A 19,894-nucleotide genomic window follows, 5' to 3' on the forward strand; every position below is an offset into this window, starting at 1 on the left:
TCTTTATAGAAAACGTGGTATATAAACATATTGGAATACTACTCAGCCTTAAAAAAAAAAAAAAAAAAAAAAACAGGAAACTCTGTCATTTACAACACGAACAAACTTGGAAGACATCCATATGCTAAGTGACATAAGCCAGGAACAGAAAGACAAATACTGCATGACCTCACTTGTATATGGAACTTTTAAGTTGAACTCATAGAAGCAGCAAGTAGAATAGTGACTACCAGAGATTGAGGGTACAGTGGATGTAAGGCAGGGTATGGGAAATCAAGAGATGTTAGTCAAAGGGTACAAAGTTTCAGTTAGATAGGAGTAGTAAATCTGTGGGTTCTATTGAATAGTAGGGTGACTACACTTTTTTTTTTTTTGAGATAGAGTTTCGTTCTATTGCCAAGGCTGGAGTGCAGTGATGCAATCTTGGCTCATGGCAACCTCTGCCTCCTGAGTTCAAGTGATTCTCCTATCTCAGACTCCCAACTAGCTGGGACCACATCTGGCTAATTATTATATTTTTAGTAGAGACAGGGTTTTACCATGTTGGCCAGGCTGGTCTTGAACTCCTGATCTCAGGTATTCTGCCCACCTTGGCCTCCCAAAGTGCTGGGATTACAGGCGTGAGCCACCAGGCCAGGCCTAGAGTGACGATACTTAATAATAATCCAAAATTGCTAAAAATAAGTAAACTCCAAATATCTCACTCTAAAATATGATAAGTGAGATGATGGACATATTAATTAGCTTGATTTAATTATTTCACCTTGTTTACACATATAAAAACATCACTGTACCCCATAAATATAATTAAGATAATATTAATTTGTCAATTATGATATTAATTTTAAAAGAAGTTAATGAGTTGTTATTAAAACACAAAAATATGTTGGAGAAACATATCTTTAAAGGAATGCTGTAATGAATAATGACCCACTAATTAATTTGATCAGACTGCATACTGAAATTTTTATTTATTTTCAGAAAAGGAATACATATATTGAGGTTTCTTTCCAGTTTTAACAAAAACATTATTGTTGATATAGACAAAATCAGAGATAAATAAAGGAAGGAAGGAACACTGACATTTAAAAAAGCTTAACTTCTGGAAATTAATAGTAATTACTAATATTTTTATGTATAAACAGAATTTGACTCACCATTGTCTCTGAAATTAAAAGAAAAATCTCTGTAAGTAAAGAGATGTGAAAATGTTAAAATTTTAAAGGAAGGAATATGAGCACCTAAACAGTGACAAGTGGATATATTAATGTTTCTATTACACATAATTCAGCTAAACACACTGATTTTTAATACTCAGAAAATTCACACATTTCATAACAAATGCAGGATTCTTTCTAGACTACTTATAAAAATATATTAACTTAAATAACGTTGAGTACTTGTAAGAATGCTCTTTGAAACTATTATAAGAATATTCACTACTTATTTACTGAAAATATTAATTTTCCTCACATTTTAATGGTTTTATAACATACGTTATAGTAAAATCTGAAAAAAAGGATAAAGGTCCATTTCGAAATAATTGAAGGCTTGAGAAGGAAAAGAGAGATGGTTTGTGGTACTTCTTTAGACCTTGTACATGTACCGTTCAGTCCCACCACCCCTCCCAAAAGTCTGAGAAAGGCATTCAGAAATTTTACAAAATCTCTTTTCTGAGAGATTATTTAAAACACGCATACGAAAACCATATGCCTATCTGACTAAGGTGTGTGACTATGGGAAGAGTGAAGGAGTAGAAGTGCATGTAGATTTATTTGTACTGTCGGATGCTGCTGCCTTACGCTCTAAAGTCAAAAGTAAAATTAAAGTGGTCACAGCAACCCATCTACAGTACTGGAGAAGTTCCTAATCAACTGAATTGCATATGATGTCACCAAAGAAATTATAAATCAACAATGTGGATGAATTTAGATATAATTAAGCTCAGAGACTTTTTGTTTTTTAATTTAAAGAACAAAACAATGGCTGGGTATGCTGGTAATCCCAGCACTTTGGGAGGCCAAGGTGGGAGGACGGCTTGAGCCAAGGAGTTCAAGACCAGCCAGGGCAACATGGTGAGACCTTGTCTCTACTAAAAGTAAAAAAAAGTTCATCATCACTAGTCATTAGAGAAATGCAAATCAAAACTACAATGAGATACCATCTCATGCCAGTTACAATGGCAATCATTAAAAAGTCAGAAAACAACAGATGCTGGAGAGGATGTAGAGAAATAGGAACGCTTTTACGCTGTTGGTGGGAGTGTTCAACCATTGTAGAAGACAGTGTGGTGATTCCTCAAGGATCTTGAACCAGAAATACAATTTTACCCAGCAATTTCATTACTGGGTGTATACTCAAAGGATTATAAATCATTCTACTAGAAAGACACATGCACATGTATGTTTATTGCAGCACTGTTCACAATAGCAAAGACTTGAAACCAACCCAAATGCCCATCAATGATAGACTGGATAAAGAAAATCTGGCACATTCTACCCTGGAATACTATGCAGCCACAAAAAAGGATGAGTTCATGTCCTTTGCAGGGACATGGATGAAGCTGGAAACCAATTCTCAGCAAACTAACACAAGAATAGAAAATCAAACACCATATGTTCTCATCATAAATGAGAGTTGAACAATGAGAACACATGGACACAGGGAGGAGAATATCACACACCGGGGCCTGTCAGGGGGTCTGGGGCTAAGGGAGAGGTAGCATTAGGAAAAATACCTAATGTAGATGACAGATTGATGGGTGCAGCAAACCACCATTGCATGTGTATACCTATGTAACAAACCTGCACATTCTGCACATGTATCCCAGAACTTAAAGTATTAAAAAAAAAAAAAGATAATAAAAGAGAGAGGAAAAAAAAGGTTAAACAAAAATAGCTGGACACAGAGGCGTGTGCCTGTGGTCCCAGCTACTTGGGAGCCTGAAGTGGGAGGACTGGATGAGCCAGGGAGGTCGAGGTGGCAGTGAGCTGTGATCGCACCACTATACTCCAGCCTGGGTAACAGCGAGATTAAAAAAAAAAAAAAAAAAAGTACAAAACTGACATCAATGAATGTACTTAGAATTTTGAAGCTGTTACTAAATCTTTAGGAAATGTAGGGATAGTGCTAAACTCTACATGAGATACCGTGCTAAGCCTTCCCATCATGTTTTTACAATCATTTGTAAGAGTGCAATTAATCTGACAGGTGAGCTAGTAGTCAAGACGCAGGATTTATGCCCAGCATAAAAAGGTGCTTAACAAAAATGTAAAAAACTGATAGGAAAATTCTTGAGAGTCTTACAAAAAGGAGAGCAGCAGTCTATATCTAATGTTATAGACAGAGCCTTTGCTGAGGGTCCGTAGTAAGCCTTAAGAATTAATGAGCTTTTTCAGTTCCTATACTTCTACATTAGGATAAATGTTAAAAAAAAAAAAAAAGCTCCAATTATACTTTTTCATTCTGAATATACAATGCAAAGGGCAGACTGCATATTATTTTGAAAGAATGAGCAGGTACAAAAGTACCTCCTACACAGGTAGAAGAATCCCTCAATAATGGGGCATCTTCATTCAGAGAAAAGCTGTCCTCTTTAAAACAGGAAGCAAAGCTGAAGAGGGAATCCAAAATCATGGCTCTAGTCCTAGCTCAGAGCTCAGACACTAACTAGCTGTGAAAGTCAGGTAAGTCCCTTTTTCCTTTTCTACTAATTTCTAGAAAAGTTATACTGTCACTCTGAAAGATTGTCATGTTTTTGTTACCAACTTTCTTAGTAAATACATTGCACATGCTGAATGTCAACATGTGCAATGCATTTACTTAAAAAAAGACATACCCATACATATGTCAGTAAAGCACTGGAATAAGCTTTTAGCTTGTCAATGTGGATATTGAGCAACTAAAATTATTTTTATATAAGCTTCACACATATATATTTGGAACATAATACACAATAAATGTTTGTTGAACAAACGAATGAATCCATCCATTTATCCATCTACCTCCCAGGTAAAAAATGATAAGGTTTACTTAGGCTACATTAGGCATGGAGTTGTTACCATTACTAAAGCCACTCCATGTGTAAGAGGAACATCTGGCTAGAAATTAAGAGATGTGAGTTCTAGTCCCAGCTCTGTTATTAATATTCTTCTAATACTTAATTTCTGTGGCCTCAGTTTGCCCATTTATGAAAATGCAGATACTAAAATCTTCCCTCCATAGGTGAGGACAAATAAAATGATGTCTTTTTTCAAAGACAGGACTTTGAAAAAAATCGAAGTACTTTATAAATAAAAGATATCAGCTTGTGATCTCATATCCACAAAGAAGCTGAATTTAGGAGTATGAAGAAAAAGATTGTGAGAAGAAAAGAAAACTACCAGAGAACTATATCCTCCACTTCATCAGGTTTTCTGCTTGGGGCTAAGAACTGTCCCTTAGGGGATGGAGGCAGCAAACCACATTACCATGTGTGTACCTATGCAACAGTCCTGCATGATCTGCACATGTACCCCAGAACCTAAAGTACAATTAAAAAGAAAAAAAAAAAAAAGAAAAGAACTGTCCCTTAGAATGAAACAGATGCTCATAGTAACTCCTAAGCAAACTCCCATGGCACTTGACCATGTTGACTTATTTTTTTCTTTTCTTTCTTTTTCTTTTCTAAACAGACTGTATACCATATATATCTTTTACAAAATAACAGTTTATTGAAATATTATTTATTTATTATTTTTTTTGAGACAGGGTCTCACTCTGTCACCCAGGCTGGAATGTAGTGGCAAGATAGCGGCTCACTGCAGCTTCAACCTCCTGGGTTCGTGCAATCCTCCCACCTCTGCCTCTCCAGTAGCTGGGACTACAGATATGTGCTGCCATGCTCAGTTAATTTTTGTATTTGTTGTAGAGACAGGATTTTGCTGTGTTTCCCAGGCTGGTCTCGAACTCCTGGGCTAGGGGGATCCATCCACCTCAGCCTCCCAAAGTACTAGGATTACAGGCATGAGCCACTGCACCCAACAGATATAATTTACATACCACAAAATTTACTCCTTTTAAGTGCACAATTTGGTGGTTATTAGTATATTCACAGAGTTGAGAACTGTCTCTAATTTCAGAACATCTGCATCACTCCTAAATGAAACTACCCATTAGCAGTCACTTCCCATTTGACACCCCTCGGTTCCTCCAACCTCTGGCAACTACTAATCTACTTCGTGTCTCTATAAATTTGCCTATTCTGGACATTTCGTATAAATGGAATCACACAATATGTGGCCTTTTGTTACTGGTTTCTCTTAATGTAAATGCTTGACACTAACAAAGTTCTCACCCCAAAATTATTCCTCAGAAAAAAGGGGACACATTCCTTTGGATACCTTACAAAGCCTTTCATAAGAAGGGACATTCTATTACTTTATTTTGAATGAGACTGGTATAAGCCAATATTCAGAACCTCTGACTAGAACCTAATCAATTATAATTCTATATGATTATAAAAAGACTTGCTTTTCCCATTGTTAAAAGTTTAAATGCAAATATCTTATGAAATATAAATGTGGGAAAAGGGCAGTATTTTCATATGAACAGATTATTAATTTCAAACACATTTATAAAACTAAATTAATAAATTAAATGTTACATATATATTACTGTTTCATCTGCTTCCCTGCAAGTTTATCATTTAAAATGAGGGGAGAAATTTAAACTTCAAAATGGATCTGTTCATTGAAAACACAAGGAAGATTGTTTTATATTCAAGATGATTTTATATCTGAAACTTCTAGGATCATTCAAAGACAAGGTCAGATATGCTTATCTTCAGGCCTAACATCACTGACTTCTCTCCTAGAACTTTAAAAAGCAGTTGGAATCCAATTCTTAGCAAATATCTCAAAAGAAAACTGAACTTTGTAAGTAAATATCATAGAAAAATTGAATGAGGTAATTTTATTTTAGAAAAATACTGTTCGGGAATGAAGTGATCTTAAGGGCTATTGTCAACCCCCTCACTTAACTTATGAAATAAGGCTGAAAGAGGCTAACTGACTTACCCAAGATCATATTGCATGAGGGCTTGCCATGCTAAGTGCTATTCATGAATGATTTCTTAGTTTCCCACAACTGTATTCATTTCCCTACTTTATGGCTCAGGTTTAGAGAAGTTAAATGACTTGCTCAGTTACTCAGCTAATATGTGGCAAAGGTGGGATTCAAGTCAGATCTCTCTAGCTTCAGAACCAGGGGGCTTAACCGTGTTGCAATACAAGTCTTCAGCTTCTCATCAGAAAACCCTGCCCAGAATCACATGGTTTAAAAAAATCATTTAGCCAGGTTTGACATTTCTAAACTAATTTAATTGGAATAGAATAAAACATCACTAGAAATTAGCAAAAAAAATTGGCGAAATAAGAGAAAAAGATATGGGTGAGATAACAGGTCTGGCATTATTTTGAAGTTTATAAAAATATCTAAAAATAAAAAAAGTCATGGGTTATTCAAAGGAAGTCAGTTTTACCTGGTTAATTCTCTTAGTCGAGTCACCTCAGCATCACGCTGACGTAATGTTATCCCCAAATCTGGTTTTCTTTTCAGCAGTTTCTAACTTAAACTGGGAGTTTTTCACATTGACTAGGGCTTCCTCCAATTCTAAAACAACAAAAGTTTCAGTTTCCTTATTCCTTTCTAAAAATGTGACCATAACTACTGTGTAAATACGTACCAATTTTTATTCTTGTTATCTCAATGTCATATTGCTGTTTATTTTCAAGTATGGTTTGATCTTTGTCTTTAAATATGCTAGTAAATTTTTTGTTTGCATCTCTCTGATTTTCAATCACTTTTAAGAGCTCTTCATTCTTACTCTGCAGTAATTCCTGGCTCTTTAGTGACTCCTCCAATTGATTTTGCAGTGACATATTCAATGACTGAAGAGAAAACACTGTAAGACAAAATGGATCAAATATTTGTTTCCCAAACCTAAAAAGTACAAACTTGGAAAACATCTGTTTCAAAAAAAAAAAAAAAAAGGCCTGAAATGTATTGATTTTGCTTAACAAATAATTGCATGAGTAGTTCTAAGCAGTTCTATATAAATAATACATATAGTTTTAAAAATTGATTGGCAGAATTCATAGCTTTCTTTTCCAATTAACATTTTAAGCATTACTTTTTAAGCCTTTTAAAAGAGAGAATAATACATAACCCTTTTAAAAGAAAGAATAATACATAATCCCTTTAAAAGAAAGAATAATACATGTACAAAGTTAAAAAAAATTCAACCACCACAAAATGTCAATAATACCATATGATCCCAATGAAGAATCTCCCTCTCACTCATCTCGGTCCCCAGAGAAAATCACTATTAATTTTGATATCTTTCAGAAAAACACTTTTGCATGTGATATTACACACACTTCACACACACATGCACACACCCACAGACACTATACAGTTTCTAATTTTGCCTTTTTTCCCCATAAGACCATTGCATACAAACACATAGATCTATCACGTTCTATTTTTATGGCTATAAAAGTATATGGCACCATTTATTTAGCAAATACATCCTCAGTGAATACTTACTATGTGTGAGGTATTGTATTAGAGTCAGAATATACACAGATGAATAACACAGACATGGCCCCTGTTCTCACGGAGCTGATAACAAACAAGTAATTATAAATAGTAATGATCTCAAAGAAACAATAAGATAAATGAACAGATAATATAAAGAAGAGAAGCTATTTAAAGAGGCAACTACTGATCTCCCCATTTGTCCTCTAGGCCTTCTCTCTCCTACCCCCTCTCCTCACCTTTGGTTAACAATGGAGCCAGAGTGATAATTTCTGAATTATTCTGATGAAATTGAACACTTTCATGTTGGGTAATCATATTTTTTCTTATTGCTTTATAAGATATATTTATATATTAAGAAGATTAAGCCTTTGTCATGCCATGTATTGTTTCCCCATTTTGATTATATGTTTTGAATGTATTTATAATTTTGCTACGTAGAAATTGAAAAAGTTTTCTGGGGACATATTTTATCAATCTATTCTTCTGTGGCATCTGAGTCTTTTCAGGCTTAAGAAAAGCTCCCCCCACAAAAAACATTCTCATCTTTTTTTCTGGTACTATTCTAATTTCTTTCTTTATTAAAATCTGTGATCATTAAGGACAATTAGGTAATGTTTGTCACAATTGCAACTGTATACACCCTTTGGTTCGGCAATTCTACTAAAAATCCATACTACAAAAATGCTGGCTAGGCGGTGTGGCTCCTATCTGTAATCCCAGCACTTTGGGGGGGCCAAGGTGAGTGGATCACTTGAGGTCAGGAGTTCAAGACCAGCCTGGCCAACACGGTGAAATACTGTCTCTAATAAAAATACAAAAATTAGGCAGTCATGGTGGCAGGTGCCTATAATCCCAGCTAATTGAGAGGCTGAGGGAAGAGAATCACTTGAACCTGGGCAGCAGAGGTTGCAGTGAGCCAAGATCTCACCACTATACTCCAGCCTGGGCCACAGAGTGAGACTCCATCTCAAACCCCACCCCCAAAACAAAACCAAAAAAAAAGCTAACATGGTGCACAAAGACATATACAAAGATTTTCACTGAAGTGCTGTCTGCACTGGGGAAAAAGGGGAAAAGTACTATTAGCAGAGGACCATCTTATGGTAGACCTGGATAAGCAGAATACCCAAGTAAATCTTAAAGAGAAAAATGCACAATTACATATTTTGATAGACAAAAATGTCCACTACATATTAAATAAACAGAAGCTGTGGAAAGTATATACAGTGTGATCTCATTTCTAAAAAAGTACATATATAATTCTATTTGTGCCTGGCACACAGTAGGTATTCAGTAAGTATTTGTGAAATAAATCAATTACATATGAAGAGAAGACATGTAAAAGAAAACACGTTCCTATTTTTTTTTTTTGTTGTTGTTTTTAAAAATAGGTGTATGTTATTGGGAAGTGATAGCATCTTTTATTTTCCTATGTTTCTGTAATATTTTAAATTTGTCCTCTCAGACAAAGTAATTATGAAAGCTCAATTCTTTATCAACATTTCCAAAGCCACAAATAATTTGTTAATCCTTAAAGTTCTTATACCTACATTCAAGATTGCAATCTGCAGCACCAGATGGCTTATGAGTTTTCTCTTGTTCGCTGAGTTGCTGGTTCAAAATTCTCAACTGCCTAAAGAAATAATGAAGAACTATGAATGCAAGAATCCTAGGCCAATTTAATATTATACATTACATAGCCTATCAAAAAGGATAAAAGATAAACCCACTAAGACGGCAGAAGTCCATTCATCCCCAAAACAAATGACAAAAACTAAAAAAAATAAATAAATAAATAAAAATAACAAAACTGAAGAGAAAACACTGTAAGACAAAATGGATCAAATAGTTGTTTCCCAAACCTAAAAAGTACAAACTTGGAAAACACCTGTTTCAAAAAAAAAAAAAAAAAAAAAGCCTGAAATGTACTGATTTTGCTTAACAATTAATTGGAAAATAATACTATTATTTTTATAAGGCCTGAGATAATTTATAAGGTTGCCTGAAACAACTATTATTATTATAATGCCTGAGATAATTTTTAAGGCTGCCTGAAACAACATAAAACCTCCCCTCATGAGGAAAACATTAATTTCTCCATTTTGTCTCTTTTCAGTGATTTGGGTTTTTTTCCTATTTCTTTCCTTTCCTATCTCCTCTTGCTGTTTCTCATCTTCTTTCTGTGCATCTTCATCACTGTAGTTAGCCATCTATTTTTTAAAAGATTTGTCATTACCTATAGGCACTGACTGCTATCAGACATCTATCTGCCTGATGTTTATCATATGCTGAAACACAATTTTATGCTTCTAATAATTTCTTTATTAGATGGAAAAGTTAATGGTCTTAAGTTACAAGAATATTAACAGGCTACAAGTCTTCCCTGTTACAATGAACTTCACAATATGGATTTGCTTCACGAATAGAAATATACAGAAGTGTTTTCTTTATTCCTAAGAAGTCATCACTTAAGGGGAAAAAAAGTTACCTCTATTATCTTTCCAGAGTTACTTATCTAAAAATATTTTGCCTTAAAATATTTATTTTTGGTACTGAACCTAAAATAATAGTACCCTACCTCGCATCATTCGCATTTATTAATTTTAAGTTGACTAAAGTGAAAAAATATGCATACAAAACCCAACTATACAAGTTTCAGGGGAAAATCCACATAATCTTGAAGTGGGGAAGGCATTCCTAAGTGAAACTCAATATCCAGCAAGCATCAAGGAAAATAATGAAAGATTTAGCCATATCAAAATTTGAAACGTTGTAGAAGTAAAAGCCTGAAAGAAAACACCTGCATATATATTACAGACAAGGGGTCCATAACGTTTAAAGAACAACTCCAAATAAGTAAAAAAGGCAATCTAGCAAAAAGTGAAAAAGGATTAGAATGAGCAGCTCACATAAGAAATAGAATGGCAATAACAGAAACATCATGAGTTTGGGTGGGAGTCAAAGATTTCTGGGATGGAATTTCAGTTCTGACATTTTCTGGTGTGGAATCTTGGGCAAGTTACTAAGCTTCTGATTCTGTTATGGGTGGAAAACTTGCACTCCCAACTCCCAAGGCTGCTGTGAGGTATGAGATTCCACCATCAATACTCCTGGTATGCAGAAAGGGTTCAATAATTGCTAACTTCCTCTCACCCTTCTTATATCATTTTAGTAGCAGTGCAGCTTGTTAATAGTCTCCCGTCCATAAATCTATTTTGACAGGATTGTGAAGCAAGATTACATATGGGAGAAAAAAGTAGATTTGACTTCTCTGTAAACTTAATCTGGAACCAAAGAACCCACTCAGCTCTTTTAACAAGACCTTCCTTTTTCCCTCCAAAAAGCAATTACACTCTAATGAGTGGTTTTAAGTAACTAGATCATTAACTGGATTTTCTAACTTGATTTCTTAGCAGATAGAGAAACAAAAAGACTGCTCTTTCAGAAACCCTGGTTGATTTCTTCCCAACCAGGAGCAAATAAAATTCATTATTTACTCAAGCCATCAAAAGTTTTGGTTAAAGGACCATAAGATCAATAAATACACGGGCAAAAAAAAAAAAAAAAAAAAAAGAAAGAAAGAAAGAAATAGAAATGGACTGTAAGCATATAGTAAAAACACTCATCTTCACTAACATGAAGAATTGCAAATTTCAAAGGAGATATTTTTTGGCCATAGGATTGACAAAAATAAAAGGAAATAACACTTTCTAATGAGAGCACAGGGAAATTAAGTATCTCAATTCGTGTGAGTATATCAGTATAACCATTCTGGATGGCAATTTGAAAATGTCTAACAAAATGTAAAATGTTCATAATCTCTGACAAAATTATTCTACTTCTAGGTTATCTAGCATCAGAAACAGTTTTACTTGAGCAAAAGCATCTCCTACCTTGTAGATATATACAAGGTTTCTCACAACAGCAATTATTTAATAGTGAAAAGTTGGAAACAAAATGTTACATAAATTATGGTACATTCACATATGAAATACTAATACACAGATATTAAAATGAGCAAGAGGTCCATTTATACTGAAAGGAAAAGATCTCCAAGACACACTATGAAGTGAAAGCAGAAAGCTGTAAAACAACAGTATAATATGAACTCGTTTTCATTTTAATAAAGTACAACAGAAGCTTTCCTTGATCATCTTTTTCTATGTCCCTGTTCAGATTCTTCTCTTCCCAAATGTAACCAATCTAAACTTCTAATAATTCACCGCAAGCCTCTCATTCCTACCCTCCTCTTCCCAATTGTAAACTTTCCTTTTTTCCCTAAAAATCATGGTTTGGTGACAAATACTGTCATCCTTTGGTCCCAGGGCATATCCATATGTGTACTAACACTCATTTTTTCCAACTCTTCTGGGTGAGTAGCCTCATCCGTCCCCTAGATCCCATTCTCCTCCTAGACCACCAAGGACTCTGCTCCTATCCCACTCCCTTTATTGTCTATTATCTGCAGCTTCTCCCTCTTTACCACTTCATGTGCCTGAGCCAAGAAACATATTAAAACTCTTCCCATATTAAAAAAGAAAATCCCTCTAACCTAACTGTATAACTAGCTACTTTCATTCCTCTCATTCCCTGCTTTCAGGGATAGGCTTAAAAAAATTATTCTACTTAAAATGATACCTGATAAAAATAGAAAAAAGGATATTTTAAAAATTGATGTTACACATGCTATATTATGTACTAAGTTTAAGTATACTGAATTTTAAAAAGGTAAAGAAGAACTGCTGCTTTTTAGATAACTTGAGATAAAACTGATATACTATAAACTGCATACATTTAAAGTGTATCATGCTATGTTCTGCCATATGATGTGGTAAAACCACCATTACAATTAAGATGTTCATCAGCAGTCATAAAAAACAATGAGACCATGTTTATTTTGCAAGAACATGAATGGAACTGGAGGCTGTTATCCTTAGCAAACTAATGCAGAAACAAAAGCAAATACCATGTTCTCACTTAGAAGTGGGAGCTAAATGATAAGAACTTATGAACACAAAGAAGGAAACAACAGACACTGGGGTCTGGGTGGAAAGAGGGAGGGGAAGGTGGGAGGTGGGAGAGAAGCAGAAAAGATAACTATTGGATACTGGGCTTAATACCTCAGTGATGTAATAATATGTATAACAAACCTCCTGTGACACAAGTTTACCTGTGTAACAAACCTTCACATGTACTCCCAAACCTAAAATAAGTATTTTTTTAAAAAGATATTCATCATCCCCCAAAGTTTCCTCATGGCCCTTTTCATAACCCTTTCTTCCCAGACAAGTACTTATTTATAGTTTGCATATTCTGGAATCACATATGAATGGAATAATGGAATATATACTCTTTTAGCCTGGCTTCTTTCACTCAACATAACAATTTTGGGATTCATCCAGCTGCTGTATGTATCAATACTTCCTACCTTTTTATTGTTGAGGAGCATTCTACTGCATGGCTATGCCACTATTTTTTTAACCATTCACCTGCTGATAGACATTTGGGTTGTTTCCTATGAACACTCATCAACAAATTTTTGTGTGGATATATGCTTTGACTTCTCTTACATAATACCTAGGAGTGGACTGGTTGGATCACATGTTAGGTATATGTATAATTTCTAAGAAACTGCTGAACTATTGTCCAAAGGGTCCAAATTACTTTACATCCCCACCAGTTAATTGTGAAAGTTCCCATTCCTTCACCTCCTAACATTTATTAATTAATTTTGAATTTTAGCCATTTTAATGGGTATGAAGTGGTATTTCATCATGGTTTTAATTTTCACTTTCCTAATCATTACTGATGGTAAACATCTTTCCATGTTCTTATTTGATATTCATATTTGATATCCACTTATCTTATTTGGTGTTCTGCTCAAATATTTTGCCCATTTTTAAACTTGATATTTAAAAATTTATACTGTCTTAAATTTTTTATACATTCTAGATACACGTCCTTTATCAAATACATGTTTTGCAAATATTTCCTCTCAATCTGTTGGTTACTTCTTCATTTTAACATTTTAACCTGTTATTTTTAATAACAGGTGTTTTTTGTTCTTCAAACAAGCATTTTTAATAACAGGTTTTTTGTTCTTCAAACAAAAGTTTTAAATTTTGATGAAGTCCACTTTATTTTTTCTTTATATTTTTTGTGTTATATTTTAAAAATCTTTCCCAATCCAAAATCCCTAAGATTTTCTCCTATATTTTCTTTTACAAGTCTTGTAGTTTTAGTTTATAAATTAAAATCTGTGATTCATTTTTCAAGACAATTTTTGTGTAACATATGAGGTAAAGGTTGAGGTTCATTTTTCAAAAATATGACTCTCCCATTCTTTCAGCACTATTTATTGAAAAGAGTATTGTTTCACAATTGAATTTTTCTGGTATCTTTGCAAAACGTGATCTCTATGTGTGAATTTGTTTCTAGACTTTATTCTGTTTCAATGATTTATTTGTCTATCCTTACACCACATGTCTTAGAATGCTATCCCTTTATGTTTCGAAATTGAATAGTACCAACTTGGTTCCCTTTCTCAGCACTGTCTCGGGGATTTTAGATTCTTCGAATTCTCACAGAAATTTTAGAATCAGCTTCTATTAAACATTAAAAAAGCATGCTTGGGTTTTTACTTTCATTACATAAAATCTATACATGAATTTTGGGAGCAGTGACATCTTAAGTCTTACATTTATGGATCTGAGTTATCCCTCACCTATACTGATCTTCTCTCAGCAATATTTTGTAGTTATCAGTGTATGGGTCTTACATATTTTTCAAATTTATCCCTAAATTGTTCATATTTTTTTGATGCTACTCTGAGTAGTACTGATTTGAAATTTCATTTCAAATTGTTCATTGCTGGTACATAAAAATACAATTGATATTGTATCCTGCAACCTTGCTAAGCTTTCTTATTAATTCTAGTAGCTTTTCCATAGATTCCATAGGATTTTCTACAAGGATTATCATGTCACCTGTGAACCAGACAGTTTTACTTATTTCCTTTCTAACGTGGCTGGCTTTTATTTCTTCTTCTTGCCTTACCGCACTTGCTAGAACCTCTAGCACAATGTTAAATAGAAATAATCATTATCTGCTGGATAACATTCATACATTCTCCAGCATATACAGAGACAAAAAACAAATACCTAAGAAGAATTTTAAAACAATAGGATGATATTACAAATATTATGGATTGAATTTAGGATTACATGACTTTAATGGAAAGAAAATAACAAGCGAAACCAAAATTGATTAACTTTAGGCAAATATTTCTTTACTTCAAGAAATACTATTCCTAAATAATCTAAAATTTAGGAAATAGGATATGAAAAATGTAGAGTTTGGAATTCATATTGTCAAGATTACTAACACTTTCTAATTTATAACCATAATTTCCACAGCTGTCTTAGTTTTACATATAGATTCAATGTTCACATCTGTCTACTCTTCTTTTTTAATTCATCTTTTGGTAGACTGGACTTTGCCATTCAAGTTTTTGTTTTGTTCTTTAAAGGAGTCCAAGGGTGTTAAGCTTCCTAAGTTCTTGCATACTTGAAAATATGACCGTTGCCTTTATACTAAAAGGACAGCTAGACCACATTAGAGATTCTCGGGGCACACTTTCTTTCCCTCAGAACTTTGTAAATGATACTCTATAATCCTTTGGCAACAAAAATCACTGTGAAAAGGCTAGAGATAGCCTAAAATTTTTCTCTTCATACATAATTTTCTATTTCTTTTGAGTGTCTCCAAAATTAACTTTTTTCTTCCTTAGGGTGTAGTAACCAGCATATGTATTGGTGTCGATTGTTTTGCATCATTTTTCTGAGATCTTCTATGTCCTATTCGTCTGCTGACATAGATCTTTTTTTTTTTCCTTAGAGATAGGGTTTTGCACTGTCTCCCAGACTAAAGTGGTACAATCAGAAAATTTTCCTTTTATTTATATATCTCTTAATATTGTCTTTAATTCATTTGTTCTGTTCTCCTTTTTCAGGAACACCAACTTTGTACCTATTTTGTTTCTGTTCCATATGTATTACCTTCTTCATAATAATTTTTAGATCACTCTTTTTCTATTTTGCCTTGTGAGATTCCCTCAAGCTTATCCACCATGCATTCAGTCAATTTAACAAATATTTATTAGAGTGAGTGTTAGGAACAATTTTAGCACTAGAAATAGAGCTGCAAACCCTAAAGAGACAAAATTTCAGCTTTCTCAAATTCAGAGACAGAAACAACAAAAGTAAGAACTTACCAGAAGGTAAGAAAAGGGAGAAGACAAAGTTACTGTTTAATGGGGACAGAATTCATGTTAGAGATGAGAAAGTTTTCCTACAGAAAGTGGTGAAGGTTACAGAACATTATTGCCACTGAAATGTACACTTGCAAATGGTTAAAAAGATAAATATCATATATATATATATTTACAATAAAAATAAATAAAATTTAAAAAACGGTTTAGAAAGAAGCAGCAGCTAAGGCCAATAGGAGACACTGAACTATGAATTTAGTAGAAATTAAAATGGAAAGACTTGGGGGGAAAAAACCTAAAACCCCCCAAAAAAACCAAAAAACTTCAGGCTTCATAATACTTAAGTTCTAGAGGACTACAATATCCTTGACTTTGTCTGTTTGTTTATTAATTATTTTATATTTGTTTCTAATGGGGCTTTCATTTTTAAAATGTTTTTTTCTTTTATTTTTCTGAGTTCACTTAACTCACTTTTCTTCTCTTTTTACTTTTTCTTCCTTGAGCACTTTGTCTCAATCTCACTCTTTCTTCCTATAAGAGATCCTATTATCTTTAATTTCCTTGAGACTATAGAACACTGTTTTAAGTTTTTCTGAAGCTTCTTTGAGTAATTTGTCTTGTAATATTTATTATCGACCTATCTTTGTTCATGTTGTCAGTTTATTTTAATGCTATGCAAAATCCCTCCTATAAATTGTTTTCTTTCTGTGACTTTGTGATGTCACTCCACTAATTTTAATCTTCTGTTCTTTCCTTAAAAAGTTGTTACTCCCCAGCAATTTACCTTTCACTGTGTTCACATGCTCTGCCTTCTTGGTGAATATACCACTTACTTACATGCTGATAACAAATCACTTACTTTCAATCACACTGTCTCCAGTGTCTACAACAGTGCCAGATCTATACAAAAAGCTCAATAAACACACGTTCAGAGAATGACTCCCGAGTCTAATTTCTATCTTGCAACTTGTTCCTGTACTCCAGACTTATATCATACTTATCTCCTGATGATCTAACTCAGCAGATCTAAACCTTAACTCACAGGCTCTCCTATTATTTTGCCTAACTCAAAAACTATTAACAATACGCAATAAACAAATCTATTCTTCCTCTAGCAGCCCCCAACTGAAAGAATTATATTACCATTTGCTAAATTATAGACAGAACCTGAACATCATTCTTGACTCCTTCCATTCTCCCATTTCATTTTTATGTTCTGTGTGGACATATAATGGTCTCATAATTTAGTCTAAAATCAGGAGGTGGTCATGAAATATTGGTACTCTCTAGCTCAATGGCTCATAACTGGAGGTAATACCCACCAAACTCCCATCCAGAAAATTTGGGAATGTGCCAGGCCTTCTGGTGGTCAAAATTAATGGGGCACTACAGACATTTAGTGGGTGGGGACCAGGAAAGCTAAATGTTGAACAACTATGTCAGAAGACACATTAAAAACTGTCTAGACTAAATGCCAAAAATGCCTAAATGCCAAAAATGCCAAAATGTCATAGAAACGATGAATCGAGCTATTTTTTAAGCCATAAGATGGCAACAAACTCCAAGAAAGCCCTGAAAGATCACTTTTCTGGCTAAAAAGAAACACGTAGTTTCCAAATATCTAAACAGAAAAAAAATTTTTTAATTGAAAATGATGAGAAACACTTTTGAATAAACCTATGTATTCCAATTTTTATTTGTAATGAAGATTATGATAATTCTTTCCACATAGATTACCAAAGTGACACAAAAATTCCTACACTACTGCTGGAAACCTTTTCCTGCTTAAAAAGAATGTATCTAACAAATTCTTCATTTTTTAGTTATTGCATCTTTTAGAAGGTCAGTAAACAACAGTGGCAATACCATGCTATATAATCTTTGTCCTGTAAGGACAGACAGCCAAATAGCTCTGGTGCCAATTGAATTAGGTCAGACATCAAACAAATACCTTCTTTAAAAAAAAAAAAAAACTAGAAACAAGTGGTGGCTCATAAAACAGTAAACCTTATTTTCTTGAATGGCTTACAAATTAGCTCCTAAGGTAATTTAAAAATGTTCTAAGGAACAGAAATGAATGGGAACCACTAATATTTTCCATGGTGACAATGTTAAAATAGATAATATTCTCAGGCTAAGTTTTGGTATGCTTATTTAAGAAATCAATTATTTGATTGTCATTCCTTTAAATAATATGCTTGTTTATTTTGAATGGCTTGCAATATATTCTATGTTCCACAAAATACACCTAAATAGTGAGGTATAATTAAATCTCTACTTCCTAACAGAGACAGTACAGAAGTCTGCAAGTTAAGATCATTGTACTCTGAAATCAAATTGACTGGGTTCAAGTCTTGACTGTAACTTCTTAGATATATGACCTTGGGCAAGTTACATAAACTCTGTGTGCCTTGAGTTCCTCATCTATAAATAAGAGTAACATAGCACCTACCTCATGGAGCTGTTGTGAAGATATAAAGCGATGACACATATAAAGGGCAATAGTGTGGCATATAAAAAACATTCAATAAATGTTAACAGTATTTGCTGTTCATTATTTTATTACTTACTCATTTTTGGTCTCAAAAAATTAATGCAGGTATAGGAATTCCTTAGGTCGAGACTGAAGATGATATTGGATTTTAAACCCAGCAATCCCGTCTTATATCATAGTAGCTACAGGATAAGGACCTCTAGACAAAGAATCCTAAATGAGTGCATCTCACCAGCTATCATGCCTCTAGAGGCTCCAGATGTGTATATTCTAGCTATGCTCCAACTATTTGCTTTCCAGTCTCTTTAAAAGTTTGTATAGATCCTTGCAGGTCCTATCTTATACAATGCCTACAGCTTATGCAACTATAACACTCAGGACACATTTGCACTGCTGTGCCGCAGAAGCACCTAATATGTACTCCAAGTTTTAGTAAAGCATATTAATAAACAGACACTGGTGTGTTGGCCTTGATGGTCATCACTGAAACATTCCAAGTTAAGATATTATTGATAATATGTGGGTGATTTCTTTTATATTTCAAAATTAGATTTCCTAAACAAAGAATGTAATTCCACCAAGTCAAGATGACCAAGAGAAAAAATATCAAAGAATTTAAATAATTTTTTTTCTATGTCTAAGTGTGGTAGGGCTATATTAGTGCTTACTAAGGTTCTCCTTTCCTTCCTGGCTGTATAGAAGTATGGAAAAATTATATATCTGTGACATTATTTTATATATTTATATATATACATATTGTATATAATGTGTGTGGTGTGTGTATGTCTGTTATGGCACAGATATACAAACATATATACATATATATATACACACATATACATACATATATATATGTTTTCATTCACAGTTCCTGGGTGTCAATTCCCACAGCCCTTGTTATTTCTTAAGCAGTCAAAAGCAAAAACATCCCTTTTATTTAAGTATTTGGCCTTTTGTTCCTGGTTCCTGAAGCAGCTTCAGAGTGATAAAGGTGAAAGACAGTCATCTGTTAATATTCAGGTACTTTAGGTCTCAGAAGCAGGCCTCAGAAAACAGAATTTCTTTGTCTAAACTTCTCTTGCCCTCCTTTCACCTGCTCCCTTTTCCTCCCCATGGTAGGCCATAGAAACAAAAAATATAATCTTCTCCCACCTGTCTTACAACTGGCCATAAGGAAATTCTCTGACCTACCTTGGCTGTTTGCAGGTCAAAAGAACCGCATTTCTGAAGGGGTCCTGCCTCATGCTGAGGAGGAAGGAATGCTGCACAGAGAGTCCAAAACGAATTTGAACAGACAGAACTTCTTGGGTTTCCCCACTCTGTCTATTAGTATTAGATCATACCCTTTTTGTCCAATCACGTTTCTTCACAGTTGTCCATGACTCAACCATGCCTATCCAATGAAGCCTCCAGAGGACAGGGTATGCAGAGCTTCCAGATAAACACATGGAGCTTCCTAGAGGGTGGGGCACCCACAGGGGTCATAGAAGCTCCACGCCTTTTCTCCAGTACCTTGCCCTTTGCATCTCTTCATCTGTATCCTTTATAAT

General features: G+C 34.1%; 1 protein-coding gene across 1 annotated transcript in view; it reads right to left on the minus strand.

Moving 5' to 3' along the window:
• Positions 1-829: 829 nt before the first annotated feature.
• LOC116546039 (coiled-coil domain-containing protein 14-like) overlaps positions 830-19,894 on the minus strand; it is a 38,808-nt gene continuing 19,743 nt past the window's right edge. The window contains 5 exon segments of the mRNA XM_032272410.1: positions 830-1,186; positions 6,521-6,580; positions 6,582-6,651; positions 6,725-6,943; positions 9,132-9,214. Coding sequence (XP_032128301.1) covers positions 1,132-1,186; positions 6,521-6,580; positions 6,582-6,651; positions 6,725-6,943; positions 9,132-9,214 — 487 coding nt within the window. The 3' untranslated portion in view covers positions 830-1,131.

The sequence above is a fragment of the Sapajus apella genome, unplaced genomic scaffold (genome assembly GCF_009761245.1).
Source record: "Sapajus apella isolate SASKATOON/1434 unplaced genomic scaffold, GSC_monkey_1.0 scaffold535, whole genome shotgun sequence".
Classification (NCBI taxonomy): Eukaryota; Metazoa; Chordata; class Mammalia; order Primates; family Cebidae; genus Sapajus; species Sapajus apella.